Genomic DNA, 16,442 nt, shown 5'->3' on the forward strand with positions numbered 1-16,442 from the left:
GCCTGGCTTGGGCCCAGTCCAGGTTACATGTAGGCCAACAGGTGTTGTAGCCCTGCACAGCTTGATGTTCCCCCAATCCCAGCTCTCACTCAACATGTCGGAATAGTGGCCCAGCAGAGCGGCTCTCTGCAGCCCCCCTAGGGTTAGCCCACACTTCCCTGGATCTCACGTGTGCTTGTTGGATGCCTTGATCAAGTCAGGTATGGGCTGCCTCTCCTTGGCATTTGCCAGTGGGTGCATTAGTCTGGCCAGCCTGGCCTGCCCATACTTCCAGCTCATGTTTGGTGGGGACTGCAGCCTCGCCAGCCCAGCCAGCCCCCAGTCCCAGACCTAACGTGCACAGGATAGTACTGCGGCCCAACCTGGCATGACCCACACACCATTCTGGCTCTTGGATTTGCCCGTGTATGGTATGAACCGGCCCAGCCTGCCTTGCCCCAGACCTGAGGCAAAGGTAATACCATGGGTACCGTAACCTGGCCTGGTCTGGGCTAGCTTCTCACCTTCTTGATTCCTGTGCCCACCTGCAGGAACTGTGTCCCTACAGAGGAGTGGCCTGCCAAGCTCCTCCACCAGAACCTCTCCCAATGCCAGATCACACACACACTGGTGGGGCCATGAGTCTGTTTGATTTGACCAGGAGCAGAGACAGAGCGCCAGATCCCAGGCGGGCAATGTGAGAAATGCGTGGATTTCACACCCCAGTCAGTCATCTAGAGCCAAACGGGGCGCCATTTTGCTTAAGGAGGCAAGGGCTATAGGGCAGGACTGCACATGCATGGAGCTGGGAGTGAACTCATTTCTGGCTCAGTGAACTGCAACAACATGGCATTCTACAGGTTCTACCCAAGAGAGGTCAGGTTAGCCCTCAGATCTGATGGCCAGCAGATCAAGAACTCTAGCAGTGTTGCATTGGTGCCAGTTTGGACAGTGTGGCAAGGCCTTTGAGACTGTGGAAACAGCGCTGAGCTGCATATGCACTGAGCTCGGAGAGAACATGCTGCCTTCTGCGCATTACACTGATCGCACAGGAAAATAATACCAACTGTGGCAGCGTACGGGTCAAAATAGGTGTGTGTGGCACCCAGACCTAACAGCCAACAGGCTCGGCAAGATCGCACCACCAACTGTGGGGAGCGTGGTGCAAAAACCTCTCTGGGACTAGGAGGGCCTTTGCAAAATGATGACTGGCCCAGGGCCAGGAGGCAGGGTTGGCCTCCCCAGCAGGTGAACAGGAAGTCACAGGGATAGGCTAGTGCGCTCTCTCTGATTACTGGCCTAACACGCAGCGCCAAGTGGACCACAGGGAGAAGTGATTGGTGGAGAACGATATAAAAGTAGCCGGTAAGAGGATGGACGGATGACCGAACGACAGGATGACTGGGACAGACAGACAGACTGACAGACTGATAGACTGATAGACTGAAGGATGCTATTAAGAGACCAAATGTAAGAGTTATGGGAGTCCCAGAAGGTGCAGAAAGAGAAACTGGATTTACACTGTATTTGATGAAATAATAATGGAAAATTTCCCTAATCTGGAGAAAGAATTGGGAAACAAGATCCAGGAGGGGCACAGAACTCCCAACAGGCTTGATCAAAAGCGATCTTCACCACAACACGTGATCATCAAGCTCTCTTCAACTGAACATAAGGAAAAGATCCTTAAATGTGCACATGAAAAAAAATCAACTGACATTTAAACGAATGCCAATTAAACTACAGGAGATCTCTCTCAGGAAACTCTACAAACCAGAAGAGAATGGAGTGACTTGTTCCAGATTCTAAAAGCAAAAAACAAAAATGTTGGCCAAGGATTAAGTACCAGCAGAACTTTCTTTTGTCTTTGAAAATGAAATAAAATTTTTCCACAGTAAAGAAAAGTTAAAAGAAAATGCCTCTTCCAGACCTGCTCTACAAATGATACTTCAAGATGTTCTCTTGACAGAGAAGAGGAATAGCACCCAACAAAACCAAAGGCAAACCAGAAGAACATCCCATGAAATCACCACAGAAGACTAAATCAATGAACAACCCATTCCTAAAATGACAGGACCAATTACCACCTATGTATGTGAACAGTGAATGTAAACTGCTTAAACTCATCAGTCAATCGTCATAGATTAGTAGACTGGGTTAAAAAACAAAACCCATTGATTATTGTGTGGAGGAGACACACTGCACTAACAAAAATCAGCGGAAACTATATCATGGGTTTTGTTGTTTTCTGTTGGTTTCATCTCTTCAAAACACTTTCTCCTGATTAAATCATTCAATGACTCGTAGATCATACAGTGGCATCATTTTCTTCAAGAAGGTTCTTGATTTTCATTTCTTCAGCTACACGTTAGTCATTTAATAACATGTTGTTTAACTTCATGGTGGTGTTAGTTTCTTCTTCTCCCGGATGTTGATTTTGTTTTGTGGCTCTTCATTTAGGGGATGTATAGTAGCTGTGTAATGGAGACTGTCCCATCTAGTAACATGTTATTTAACTGCATGGCATTGTACATTTCTATTTTTCTTTCTGTTGTTGATTTTGTATTATAACCTTTCATTTAAGGGGATGTACAGTAGCTGTGAAATGGAGACTAATGTCCAGATGTGAGGATGCAATGCAGTATGCATCTGTAGTTCCAGACAAAGATGGACTTACAATGAACTGTTTACTATATCTTGACAATAGGATGCTGGACTCTCTGCCATTGTCCATGCCCGCAATGATTAACACATGACTGTGTAGGAAGAACTATATTTTAGTAATGATATAGAGGAACTCGGTGGGGTGGGGAGTTGGGGAGTGGATAAGGGAAATGCCAGGAGCCTATGGAACTATATCATAAAATGATAATAATAACAACAAAATGTAAAAATATCAAATCAAACAAAAAACATTAAAATAAAAAGTATATATATGTTTATGAAGCACTTGAGCAGGCCCGTCGGATCATGCCCCGCACTGGGGTAAAGGGATGCTTGGCAGGCTCGCTGTGGCTTCGCCCTTTATCTCTGCCTGACCAAGGACACAGGAAAGAAATAAGAAAATGTGGAAACAATGGTTTCACTCACTTTCCTCTATTCCTTCATCCTTTGCAACCAAAAATGATAGAAACCAAAGTTTATACAATTGAAAAAAACTTGAAAAAGCAAACTTGGGGAGCCAGTAGGGAAGAGTTTGGTGTCAAAGACCTTCAACTCCAGCCAGATAGGCACAGGTGTGCCAGGGGCCTGAGTCCTTGAGCCACTGTCTGCTGCTTGCCCAGGCCACAGCAGGGCCCTGCACGGACAGCAGAACAGCCAGGGCCATGGTCAGCACATGGGCCAGGCTGAGCAATCGCCTGCAAAGAAGCAGAAACAGCCAGGCTCCCAGACGCCGCCCCAGCACAACAAGGAAAGGGAAGACTCCAGAGCTTCCTGCTGGGTTAACACCACAGAGGGGTATAAAGGCCCCACAGCCCTGAGCACGTCAGCCACTCAGCCACCCATCTGTACTCACACGCCCAGGCACCCACTCACCAGCTCACCACTCACCCACCATGTCCGTCTGCTCCAGCAACCTCAGCTATGGCAGCAACATCTGCATGCCCGCTTCCCACGACTCCTGGCAGGTGGACGACTGCCCAGAGAGCTGCTGCGAGCCGCCCTGCTGTGCCCCCAGCTGCTGCGCCCCGTCCTCCTGTGTGACCCTCTGTTGCAAGCCTGTGTGCTGCAAGCCTGTCTGCTGTGTGCCAGTCTGCTCCTCCTGCTGCTGCCAGCAGTCTAGCTGCCAGCCCTCATGCTGTGGCTCCTCCCCATGCCAGGAGTCCAGCTGTGTGACCCTCTGCTGCAAGCCCGTGTGCTGCAAGCCTGTCTGCTGTGTGCCAGTGTGCCAGTCTGGGGGCTCCTCCTGCTGCCAGCAGTCTAGCTGCCAGCCCTCATGCTGTGGCTGCTCCCCATGCCAGGAGTCCTCCAGTGTGACCCTCTGCTGCAAGCCCGTGTGCTGCAAGCCTGTCTGCTGTGTGCCAGTGTGCCAGTCTGAGGGTTCCTCCTGCTGCCAGCAGTCTAGTTGCCAGCCCTCATGCTGTGGCTCCTCCCCATGCCAGGAGTCCAGCTACCTCTGCTGCAGGCCAGTGAGCTGCGTGCCCCTCTGCCCAGCACTCTCGTGCTGCCAGCCCAGCTGCTGCCCCTCATCCTGCTGCAGACCCTCCTCCAGCGTGTCCCTGCTCTGCCGCCCTGTGTGCAGACCCGCCTGCTGCGTGCCCGCCTCCTCCTGCTGTGCCCCTGCCTCCTGCTGCCAGCCCAGCTGCTGCCGCCCGGCCTCCTCTAGCGTGTCCCTGCTCTGCCAGCCTGCCTGCCCCCGCCCGGCCTGCTGTGGCCTGTCCTCGGGCCAGTCCTGCTGCTGAGCAGCGTCCCTGGGGCCCTGTCCTCCCACTCACCCCTCAGCCTGTGCTGCTGCAGGACAGGTCCCTGCCTGTCCAGTGTGCTCATGTCACCTTCTTCCCGGTCCCCTGTCCTGCCCAGTGTCTGTGCCCTGGGTCATGTGTCCCCACTTCAGCTGTGGACACACTATGTGGCCCCTCAATAAACTGTCCTGACCCCTGACTCCTTTCCTCTGTCGTTCTTTGAGCTGGCACGGTTGGAGCAGACACCTTGTCCTCCATTGTGTTCAGAGGGGACCTGACTCAGCCTGGAGATCATGGGGGTCCTGGGTGGACCCTGGTGGCCACCCCACGTCAGAAATCCTGAGACTGCCCCCACAGTCAGGTGCTGGTCTGGGAGTGCTGCCGGCCCTGACTGTCCCCGTCCACTGACATCTGGGCCGAGCCATCCTGCAGCTGCCTGAAGATGGGTCACCCAGAGCCCAGTGCTGGTGGGGCAGGAATCACGCTGGTGCCGAGTGAGGCGGCCCATGATCGGTGCCTGGCCCTGTGGCAGTCAGTGCAGAGCCACCTGCTCTGTGCTGATGGGCCAGTGTGCCGGAGCCCAGCTCCTCCCGAGCTCAGAGGCCGAGAAGCGTGTGTGGAGTCGGCAAACTAAGCGACATGGACACTGTCACTCGGCGCCCTCTCCCACACCTCAAGAAGCTGTCCGTTTTATTCACTCAGACGCATCACAAACCTCTGCACACGTTTCATTTCACTGTCTTTAACTTCACAACTAAGCCCGCATGCACAGATGTTCGACTAATTAATTTTTCACTTCACATTCCACCAGGTGCTCTTATAGATACTTCTGGAAGTTACTATAGTCAGTTTCTTCAAAGTAAGCCATTATTCATCCATCGGCATTGGCCACTGAGGGACAAGCCAGGACGCCAAGGCCAGGGCACATGTGGGCACCTGCTCATTAACAACACATTCCGACTACAGTTCTGTGTCCACAACGTGCCCATCACTTCATGGGAGAAATATGTTACAAGGGAACAAACATGAACATCCAAGACAAAAGGTTCAAATAGTATATCCCCCTATAACCACAGCGTAAACAAACCAACAATAATCAAAAGCATATCTCTTTAATATCGATAAAAGCATCCCTTAATTCCACTAACCAAACATTAGATCAGATACTTTTCCTGTGCTGCAAACAATTGCCAGGACACGCTGGCCTTTACGATTACAATAACTGCATGTATCGCCATAGCAGTTTCAGCTCTCCCTCCCATCACTTGCATTAATGTTTAGGATATTCTCAAGCCCTTGGCCAGAAGGTGTGCTACATGTCTGGGCCAGATTCGGAGGCAATGGGTAGGCGTCCAACAAGGTGTCCAGAAATGGCACGGGCTTAGTTGTGCTCCTGTGTTTAAATTGCTAAAGGTCCACTCAGCAAGACATGATCGGTGACATTAACTCCCAAGCTCACATGGGTTGCAAAAACCGTGTCACAGGGGCAAAGAACGATGCCTCAACAGATTACAGAACTCTTAGCGGGGTGCTTGAGTGTCCAAGCAGACGGGGTGACACCGCACTGGGGGAGACATCCGTCAGGCCCTCCACACAGCTGGGAGCGCCTCGCAGCCTTGCCAACAGAAGACCTGGTATCTGTCCATCGCAGTGGTCCTGTCGTCCAGTCAGAGGACAGACAGACAGACGACGACGGACGAGAAAGACTGTGGGCGTGAAGAAGGGTGGCGGAAAGAACAGGAGGAATGGTGCGGAAAGATGGCCGGCCAAAGAAGCAGGGAGGAAACTTAGAGCAATGTGCACAGGAGCAGTGGAGAAGGATTAAACACGGCCGCTTTTGGCAGTGAGGGGTCCAGTTCCGGCTTTTCCCGGACACTCAAGAGCGTGCCCTGTCATTTTCAGGGTCGCTGCCCTGGGCGGCGGTGACCACCAACAACCTTGCTCTATAGGATACCTGGTGTCTCCCTAATCCTGGGAGCTGTTTGAATCTCAAAGTGGGACAAGGTTATACAGACAATGGTGCATATTCAGTATGGTATCACAGGAGGTGGAGACTGGTGAGCCAGGAGCTGGGGCTACGGAGACCATGTTGGAAATCTAACAGAAGAACCCAGACCTGGAACTCGCTGGAGGCAGTGGCACAAATGACTGCAAACAAAGAGTCGTGAACCAACTGCAATAAGTAAAATTGAACTGTAGACCTGTGGGTGACAGAGCTTAGAAACCCGCCCCAAGGAGAAGACTCTGCTAACCAGAAGTACAATGACCACGAGCCAAAGAAGAGACAGAGGCACGATGAATATTGCTGAAGACTCCCCTGCAAAGGAACAGAACCCTTTGCCAACCTCAGAGTTCATTGGGGAAGACAGCGAGAAAATGGGCATACAGACTTCAAAAAACTTGTTATAAAGCTTCTGATCAGCAACAAGAAGCTCGTAATGCACACATTGAAGGAATTCAAGGAATATGTGACACTGGAAATGAGTCAAATGACAGCTGATATATCAGAAAGGAAGAACACAGTGGAGCAAATTGAAAGTGCAATGGAGAGTCTCCAAGATAGAATGAAGGAGGCAGAAGAAAGAATCTCACAATTAGAAGATATTTCCTGTCATCAGGGAGAAACAAACAAAAAGCTGGAAGCAGAGCTGGGTCAGGCTAAAAAATGCATTCAAGATTTCCTTGCGCGTTGGCGCAGTGGTTAAGGTCCTCACCTTGCACTCCAGGGATCCCATATGGGCGCCGGTTCTATCCCGGCAGCCCCGCTTCCCTTCCAGCTCCCTGCCTGTGGCCCGGGAAAGCAGTCGAGGACGGCCCAAAGCTTTGGGATCCTGCACCCGCGTGGGTGACCCGGAAGAGGCTCCTGGCTTCAGATCGGCATAGCATCGGCCGTTGCGCTCACTTGGGGAGTGAATCATCGGACGGAAGATCTTCCTCTCTGTCTCTCCTCTCTGTATATCCGCCTTTCCAATAAAAAAATAATAAAAATAAATCTTTTAAAAAAAAGCATTCAAGAATTGAAAGATACTATTAAGAGGTCAAATATAAGAGTTACGGGAGACCTGGAAGGTGCAGAAAGAGAAATTGGATTTACAACTCTATTTCATGAAATAATAATGGAAAATTTCCCTAATCTGGAGAAAGAATTGGGAAACAAGATCCAGGAGGGGCACAGAACTCCCAACAGGCTTGATCAAAAGCGATCTTCACCACGACACGTGATCATCAAGCTCTCTTCAACTGAACATAAGGAAAAGATCCTTAAATGTGCACACGAGAAAAAAATCAACTGACATTTAAACGAATGCCAATTAAACTACAGGAGATCTCTCTCAGGAAACTCTACAAACCTGAAGAGAATGGAGTGACACGTTCCAGATTCCCAAAGCAAAAATTGTCGGCCCAGGGTTAAGTACCAGCAAAACTTTCTTTTGTCTTTGAAAATGAAATAAAATTCTTCCACAGTAAAGAAAAGTTAAAAGAAAATGCCTCTTCCAAACCTGCCCTACAAATGATACTTCAAGATGTTCTCTTGACAGAGAAGAGGAATAGCACCCAACAAAACCAAAGGCAAACCAGAAGAACATCCCATGAAATCACAACAGAAGACTAAATCAATGAACAACCCATTCCTAAAATGACAGGACCAATTACCACCTATGTATGTGAACAGTGAATGTAAGCTGCTTAAACTCATCAGTCAATCGTCACAGATTAGTAGACCAGGTTAAAAAACAAAACCCATTGATTTGTTGCCTACAGGAGACCCGTTTCACCAACAAAGAGCCGCAGGAAGCTGTATCTCTTGGATTTTGTTGTTTTCTGTTTCATTTCTTCAAAACACTTTGTTGTGATTAAACTCTTCATGACTCCTAGATCATAGAGTAACATCATTTTCTTCAAGAAGCTTCTTGATTTTCTTTTTCATTTCTTCAGCGACACATGAGTCAATCAGTAGCATGTAATTTAACTGCATGGTGTTGCTAATTTCTCTTTTTTTCCCTTCGTGTTGTTGATTTTGTATTGTGGCTTTTCATTTAAGGGGATTATAGTAGCTGTGTAATGCAGACTATCAATGCAGTATGCATCTCTACTTCCAGACAAAGATGGGCTCCCAGTGAAACTGTTTACTGTATCTTGACAATAGGATGCTGGACTCTGCCATTGTCCATGCTCGTAAGGTGGACATATGACTCCGTATGAGGAACTATACTTTAGTAATGATATAGAAGAACTCAGTGAGGGGGAGGGAATAGGGGAGGGGATAAAGCAAGTCCCAGGACCTGTGGAACTGCATCATAGAATTTTAAAAATATGACATTAAAAAGATAGCAGAGAAAGGGAGGCGCCCAGCCAGGTTCCTTCTATACCGACGCTGCAGAGACACTACCGTGAGAGAGCAACAGCTCAGTCTCCCTGATGAACATAGAAGCAAAAGTCCTCCACCAATACTAGCCACGGAATCCAGCGACACGCCACCAGACACATCACTGACCCGGACCGGGGGGACTTGTGCTGACATCACAGGGTTAATTTAAGAAACACAGATCAACAAATGGGAAACATCACATCAAGTAATGAGGAATAAAAGCCATTTGATTATCTCAATAGGTGCAGAGAAAGCATTCAATACAATTCAACACCACTTCATGCTAACAGCCCTAAGCAAGACAGAAGGAACATTCTACAATACAACGCAGGTATGAAAACCGAACGCCAGCATCATATTGAATGAGGAAAACGTGGAAGTGTTTTCTCAGTTTGACCAGGACTCCCGTGGGTGGGGGGCTTGGGGCTGCCCCGTGCGTGGGGGGCTTGGGGCTGCCCCGTGCGTGGGGGGCTTGGGGCTGCCCCGTGGTTGGGGGCTTGGGGCTGCCCCGTGCGTGGGGGGCTTGGGGCTGCCCCGTGGGTGGGGGCTTGGGGCTGCCCCGTGCGTGGGGGGCTTGGGGCTGCCCCGTGGGTGGGGGGCTTGGGGCTGCCCCGTGCGTGGGGTGCTTGGGGCTGTCCTGCTGTGCTTTGCCAGGCCACAGTCAGGGAGCTGGATGGGAAGTGCAGCAGCTGGGACAAGAACCGGCACCCAGGCGAGATGCCAGAGTTTGCAGGCAGAGGATTAGCCAACGAGCCATCGCACCAGCCAAGTCCCCCTTACCTGGCCCCTTCACCTTCTAGAAAAATCAGCTCTAAATGCCTCAAGGAACTAAGCACATTCCCAGACACCAACGAAAACTTGAAAAAATCATGGGAAACTCCCTACAGGAACAGGCGTAGGCAAAGACGTTTTTTCCTTCAGATTCATTTTTATTGGGAAGTCAGATTCAGAGAGGAGAGGCAGAGAGCAGATTCCAGCGGCTGGGTCACTCCCGGTGACTTGCACAGGGCATCCCAGGGCTGTGCCAGGACCAACAGGACAGTGTGGGAATGCCACACGCAAGGGAACAAGGTGGTTATCGTGAAACTATTAATATTTTCTGTGTGAAAGGCCGAGTAAAGAAGAAAGGGAAGAAAGGCCACCCACCTGCTGGCGCACGCCGCCAGTGATGCCACGGGCCAGGGCTTGGCAGGCTGAGCCTGGAGCCACATCTGGGTCTCCCACGTGGATGCAGGGAACAACTCTTGAGCCAGCCCCTCTGCCTCCCAGGCACACTAGCAGGGAATGGGAGTGAAGTGAGGCAGGACTTGACCCCAGGAACCCCACTGTGGGAGCAGGTGTCCCCAGCAGCAGCTTGACGCCCCTGCCCCCACCACACCGTGCACCTCCACGGAGTTTCATATGAGGTATTTCATATGCAAGGGGGAAAACACCGGCTTTAGAAGAAACGGGGTACCAAGGGAAAATACCACCTTTTAGCGCCCACAGTCCTATCAGTAATGGAGCCCTATGTGAAACCCAGCACTGAGGAGAGCTGCTGAAGCACTGGGCAGATGGTGGGCATGGGGGCACAGGCCTGGCACGGCCGCCAGCGCCACGCGTGGGAGACACGGTTGGACAGCACGAGGAAAAGTGAGCAAGCAACCTCCGCTATGCCCATCAGTCCTGGCTTAGTGCCTGGCACACTTTCTAATCCCTAGCCAATCCGCCCAGAGCAGGTGGCTCTGCACTGACTGCCACAGGGCCAGGCACCGATCATGGGCCGCCTCACTCGGCACCAGCGTGATTCCTGCCCCACCAGCACTGGGCTCTGGGTGACCCATCTTCAGGCAGCTGCAGGATGGCTCGGCCCAGATGTCAGTGGACGGGGACAGTCAGGGCCGGCAGCACTCCCAGACCAGCACCTGACTGTGGGGGCAGTCTCAGGATTTCTGACGTGGGGTGGCCACCAGGGTCCACCCAGGACCCCCATGATCTCCAGGCTGAGTCAGGTCCCCTCTGAACACAATGGAGGACAAGGTGTCTGCTTCAACCGTGCCAGCTCAAAGAACGACAGAGGAAAGGAGTCAGGGGTCAGGACGGTTTATTGAGGGGCCACATGGAGTATCCACAGCTGCAGTGGGGCCACATTACACAGGGCACAGACACTGGGCAGGACAGCAGACCGGGAAGAAGGTGACATGAGCAGAGTGGACAGGCAGGGACCTGTCCTGCAGCAGCACAGGCTGAGGGGTGAGTGGGAGGACAGGGCCCCAGGGACGCTGCTCAGCAGCAGGACTGGCCCGAGGACAGGCCACAGCAGGCCGGGCGGGGGCAGGCAGGCCGGCAGAGCAGGGACACGCTAGAGGAGGCCGGGCGGCAGCAGCTGGGCTGGCAGCAGGAGGTGGGGGCACAGCAGGAGGAGGCGGGCACGCAGCAGGCGGGTCTGCACACAGGGCGGCAGAGCAGGGACACGCTGGAGGAGGGTCTGCAGCAGGATGAGGGGCAGCAGCTGGGCTGGCAGCACGAGGGTGCTGGGCAGAGGGGCACGCAGCTCACTGGCCTGCAGCAGAGGTAGCTGGACTCCTGGCATGGGGAGGAGCCACAGCACGAGGGCTGGCAGCTAGACTGCTGGCAGCAGGAGGAGGAACCCTCAGAGCAGACTGGCACACAGCAGACAGGCTTGCAGCACACGGGCCTGCAGCAGAGGGTCACACAGCTGGACTCCTGGCATGGGGAGGAGCCACAGCATGAGGGCTGGCAGCTAGACTGCTGGCAGCAGGAGGAGCAGCCCTCAGAGCAGACAGGCACACAGCAGACAGGCTTGCAACACACGGGCTTGCAGCAGAGGGTCACACTGGAGGACTCCTGGCATGGGGAGGAGCCACAGCATGAGGGCTGGCAGCTAGACTGCTGGCAGCAGGAGGAGGAGCAGACTGGCACACAGCAGACAGGCTTGCAGCACACGGGCTTGCAGCAGAGGGTCACACAGCTGGACTCCTGGCATGGGGAGCAGCCACAGCATGAGGGCTGGCAGCTAGACTGCTGGCAGCAGGAGGAGGAGCAGACTGGCACACAGCAGACAGGCTTGCAGCACACGGGCTTGCAGCAGAGGGTCACACAGCTGGACTCCTGGCATGGGGAGGAGCCACAGCACGAGGGCTGGCAGCTAGACTGCTGGCAGCAGGAGGAGGAGCCCTCAGAGCAGACAGGCACACAGCAGACAGGCTTGTAGCACACGGGCTTGCAGCAGAGGGTCACAGAGGAGGACGGGGCACAGCAGCTGGGGGCACAGCAGGGCGGCTCGCAGCAGCTCTCTGGGCAGTCGTCCACCTGCCAGGAGTCGTGGGAAGCGGGCATGCAGATGTTGCTGCCATAGCTGAGGTTGCTGGAGCAGACGGACATGGTGGAGGCGGCCATGGTGTGCGGTGAGGGAGGAAGGCCTGAGTGTGAGTGTCTGAGTGGATGCGGGGAGCTGTGTGGTTCTCCTCACTGCCCGGCTTTTATACCCCGCCGAGGTGTTTGTTTTCCCAAAGCAGCTGAGGGAAGTGTTGGTTTCCCAGTCTGAGGTGGAGCTGAGTGTTTCTGGTTCCTGGTCATGCCCTGTGGGTGCTGCTTGCTGTTGAGTCTGGCGTGAGGGAGAGGCTGTCTGGCCTTTGTTTACCCTCAGGGTGCCGGTGTGACGCTCCTGGCTCCGGCCTCCCTCCCCAGGACATGGCGTGGCACACTCGCTCCCATCCGGCGCACTCTCTTTGAGAGAGAAGCTTTGTGGTGAGGATGGAGAGGGTGGAGTCCTCAGACACGGGGCCTGAGGACCGGCAGGGCGCCTTCTGCTGGCACGGCTCCCATGACGCCGGGCTGGTCCCCCGTGGACGGAGCCTGTGGATCCATGCTGCTGGCTGTCAGGGAGGTCACCCCAGGGAAGTCCTTGAGCAGGGCATGGACATGAGCATGAGCTGGGCTGGTCAGCACAGGACAAAGCCTCCGGCCCACTTCCAGGGAACTGTTCTGTGATCCTGCTTTGTGGGCAGGTTGCAATGCTTGTGTGGTCTGCTCTCCTCCTAGCTCCTGCACCCCTGCGTGCTGCACCCTCAGAAGAGCTCCCTTCCCGTGCTGGCCACACTCCTGTCCTGGGTGCTGTCTCAGTACAGGTGCAGCCAGCAGGGCTGTAGAACAACCCCCAATGACACCCAAAGTCCCGGTGTACCGTCCTCCTGCCCAGTCTGTCCCTGGACGCTGGTCTAACCTCTGCAGCATAAAGGCAGGGTCCCAGGTGGACCCCAGAAGCAGCCTGGGTGGTGCTGAGTGTTTTGGGGGTACAGTAGGATCCGGGGTTCATGGCCTCACTGGCATCTGACAATGGGGTTTGAGCTGTGCTGTGTCTGCATGGCAAGTCAGTCTACAGTGGAGAAATACGGCCACAAAAGCCCCAGATTCGTTTTGCATTGAAGAAGTTCAGCAATTGCCAAGATATAAAACACCACAGCAGGAATGGCCTAGTGAACAGGCACAAGTCACAGGAAAGCAGAGCATGCTGGAGCAGTGAGGAAGGATGGGCCGTGTGCAGGGGAGCCCCCCAGCACCAACAGCACCAGCAGAGGCTGGGAGGCGGTGGACGACGAATGCTCCACGCGCTCCAACGAGGCAGCTGCCAACCAAGACTCCTGCAGCCCACAGAGCTGCTGTTCACGAAGTAATACAACACAAAGTGACTCCTGGCGTGGTGGGGCCCGACGCATGTGTCCCCATCCTGGTCAGCCTGCAGCATGGCTGCAGCCCCCCGACGGGACGTGGCTCAGACGCACCTTGAAGGACGCGGAGACGCGGAGCAGAGGGCAGGACTGCTGGAGGACGCCTTGCACCAAGCACGCCTTTCTCCTCTCGCTTTGGAAAGTGTGTCTGTGTCCCACCGGGCCCGCTGGGCCCGCCACGCCCGCAGGCCTGAGCAGCGTGCAGCCGAGGGCATGGGACAAAGCCACGCTGGGCAGGACAAGGTCGTAATGACAGAGGGCACAGCCGCCAACACCTGTACACTCTCTCGGCGCACACCCCCAAAGCTGCCTACAGAACGCCGGTGTCGGAAGGGAGCGTTGTGGGTCATGTGTGTTGGGAGTCATGTGTCATGTCGCCCACGAGTGACCTCAAAGGCCCCACCAGCGTTGATTTCGGGGTCACAATCAGTTTGGGTGAAAGCTGAACAAAGTGAGGACCAAATGTGACACGGTAATAACCTCAACTGTAAGGAATTCACCGGTTCCCGAGGCAGAGAGCACTGGACGAGACTGGGCGACACGCACCGGCTGCTTGCTGTAATAGACACAGCTGGGGCCCAGGCTGCAGCCCGGGGCAGCGCGGTGGCAGCGTGTGAAACCAAAGCCCTCACCAGGGCAGGAGGGACGGTGTGTGGTGACGGAGAAGGCCAGCCCATCAGGAGAAAGAAGCAAGCGTAAGTGACACCAGAGCAGCCAATTCGGACAGAAACGCCAACAGTGACAGCTCAGCATCAAGCGGCGGGTGAGCAGAGGGTGGGGCCACGAGGAGAGCACCAGCAAGGAAACAGGAGGCTTGGACAGTGGGTGACCACGACGCACGGACGCCCGCGGGGCTGCACCCACCGGCTGAGCGTCGCAGCTGCCCAGACGCCCGGACCAGGATGGAGTGGACGCCCAGCTCTGTGCCCTGCACGCAGCAGCGCGGACCCAGAGCTGTCAGCGATCTCACACGCCTGCACACGAGTGGAAGCAACCCAAGGTGGGTAAGAAAATGTCTCGAGGGGAGTAGACGCGGAGAGCAGAACCCTGGAGTATGGGAAGGTTCACAGGCACTATTTCAGGAGAAGTTTAGAATTGTGAACACAGCGACCGGAAGAGCTGCTGCTCCCCAACTCATCGTCGGTGCAGACACAAGGCACCCGGAAACACAAGCACGGGCGGTAGGCCTCGTGATGCGGCTGTCAAATCCTCAGCAAAGGACTGACTCTTGCAGGAGTGTGCACCCTCCCCTCTGACGACCACGGGACATCACAGCCGTGGCACGCACAGCCAGACGCAGAGAAGGCCCCCGGGACAGCCAAGGCCCTTGCGCACAGAAGTCGCTCACAGAGCTGGAGGACACATGGGTGCGCACTCCATGCCGGAGCGGGGCTGCTCCTCGCCAACACTGGGCGCCAGGGGCGTGTGTGCAACCTGGAGCCGCACGTGCAGTCCAGGCGCGGGCGGGAGAGGCTCAGGCGACGGGAAATGACCTCACGCGCAGCGACACGCCCACGGCCGGGCGGCACGCAGCCCACTGCCACGGCAGGGCGACACGCCCACGGCAGGCGGCAGCCACGCCCATGGCCGGGCGACACGCCCATGGCCGGGTGACACGCCCACGGCAGGCGGCAGCCACGCCCACGGCAGGGCGACACGCCCACGGCCGGGCAGCACGCCCATGGCCGGGCGACACGCCCACGGCAGGCGGCAGCCACGCCCACGGCCGGGTGACACGCAGTAAGGCCCACCGTTCTCTGTTCTCTGTGAATTTTTTTCCTTCAAATAAAAATATTTTGGGGGCCCGGCGGCGTGGCCTAGTGGCTAAAGTCCTCGCCTTGAACGTGTTGGGATCCCTCATGGGCACCGGTTCTAATCCCAGCAGCTTCACTTCCTGTCCAGCTCCCTGCCTGTGGCCTGGGAAAGCAGTGGAGGATGGCCCAAAGCCTTGGGACCCTGCACCCCCATGGGAGACCTGGAAGGAAGTTCCTGGCTCCTGGCTTCGGATCGGCACAGCACCGGCCATCGCACTCACTTGGGGAGTGAATCATCAGACGGAAGATCTTCCTCTCTATCTCTCCTCCTCTCTGTATAGCTGACTTTGTAATAAAAATAAATAAATCTTTTTAAAAATGTTTTTTTAAATCTTAAAAGAAAGAACAAGATTGAATGAATCAGTTTTTCCAATTTAAAAATGTACAAACCTTTGGTGATTTAGACAGTTTGGTCCTGGAAAAACATATAGACCTAGAAAATCAAAGGAGAATCCAGGAGTAAACCCGCAGGCGTGGTCCAGGGTGCCAAGGGCCACGTCTGCCCGTGCTGACTCGTGCTGGCTGGGCTACGCACACGCCCCAGGCTCCTCCACCACTGGACAGCGTGCGGGACAGATACAAGTCAGGAGGTTCCCCAACAAGCTCATCATAGAACCCCATGTGACGGGAATTCTGCCACCAGCAACATCCCGGGAGAAAAGGAGGGCTGTGTAACACCAGGGCCGACGGGGGACACGCGGGGTCAGCACAGGCCGACGGGGGACACGCGGCGTCAGCCACAGGCCGACGGGGGACACGCGGGGTCAGCACAGGCCGACGGGGGAACACACGGTGTCAGTCACAGGCCGACGGGGGACACAGAGGCCAACGGGGTCACACGGGCCGACGGGGGAACACACGGTGTCAGTCACAGGCCGACGGGGACACACAGGCCGACGGGGTCACACGGGCCGACAGGGGCGCACGCAGGCCAACAGGCTGTGCATGCGGCAGCACTGGGCAGCCATAGCAAGGGGGGCACCTGACAGGTGGGATGGGGATGCGGCAGGCAGGTCGGAAGTGACAGCGGAAGCTGCTGGCAGGTGCCTCTAGGGCTGTTGTACGACAGAACTGGCCCCGTACCAGAGCCAGTGGGGCCATGCCCGGCAGGCATGGGTACGGCAGCTCAGACACCCAAACCCCACAT

The 16,442-nt window shown here is 54.9% G+C and overlaps 3 protein-coding genes across 10 annotated transcripts in view; 1 reads left to right on the top strand and 2 right to left on the bottom strand.

Annotated features, from left to right (window-relative positions):
• The window catches only part of TSPEAR (thrombospondin type laminin G domain and EAR repeats), a 116,535-nt gene that overhangs the window by 28,896 nt on the left and 71,197 nt on the right, over positions 1 to 16,442 (bottom strand). The gene's annotated exons all lie outside the window — the stretch shown is intronic.
• LOC121160704 (keratin-associated protein 10-12-like) lies at positions 3,537 to 4,382 on the top strand. The gene is made up of 2 exons (XM_040986731.1): positions 3,537 to 4,044; positions 4,135 to 4,382. The coding sequence occupies exons 1-2, from the start codon at positions 3,537 to 3,539 to the stop codon at positions 4,380 to 4,382; spliced, it is 756 nt and encodes a 251-aa protein (XP_040842665.1).
• On the bottom strand, positions 11,017 to 12,150 carry LOC121160698 (keratin-associated protein 10-3-like). 8 transcript variants are annotated; one of them, XM_040986712.1, is made up of 5 exons: positions 11,947 to 12,150; positions 11,736 to 11,775; positions 11,536 to 11,666; positions 11,342 to 11,454; positions 11,017 to 11,242 (listed from the first exon to the last, which is right to left on the bottom strand). In XM_040986712.1, the coding sequence occupies exons 1-5, from the start codon at positions 12,148 to 12,150 to the stop codon at positions 11,017 to 11,019; spliced, it is 714 nt and encodes a 237-aa protein (XP_040842646.1). The 8 variants fall into 8 exon arrangements, with proteins under 8 accessions (XP_040842646.1, XP_040842643.1, XP_040842644.1 ...); XM_040986709.1 differs by adding an exon at positions 11,853 to 11,907 and having other exon boundaries at positions 11,342 to 11,568; positions 11,668 to 11,798; XM_040986710.1 differs by lacking the exon at positions 11,736 to 11,775 and adding an exon at positions 11,806 to 11,859 and having other exon boundaries at positions 11,342 to 11,685; positions 11,971 to 12,150.

Source organism: Ochotona curzoniae, unplaced genomic scaffold (genome assembly GCF_017591425.1).
Source record: "Ochotona curzoniae isolate NIBS_2020 unplaced genomic scaffold, NIBS_Ocur_1.0 contig_4516, whole genome shotgun sequence".
NCBI classification, from domain to species: domain Eukaryota; kingdom Metazoa; phylum Chordata; class Mammalia; order Lagomorpha; family Ochotonidae; genus Ochotona; species Ochotona curzoniae.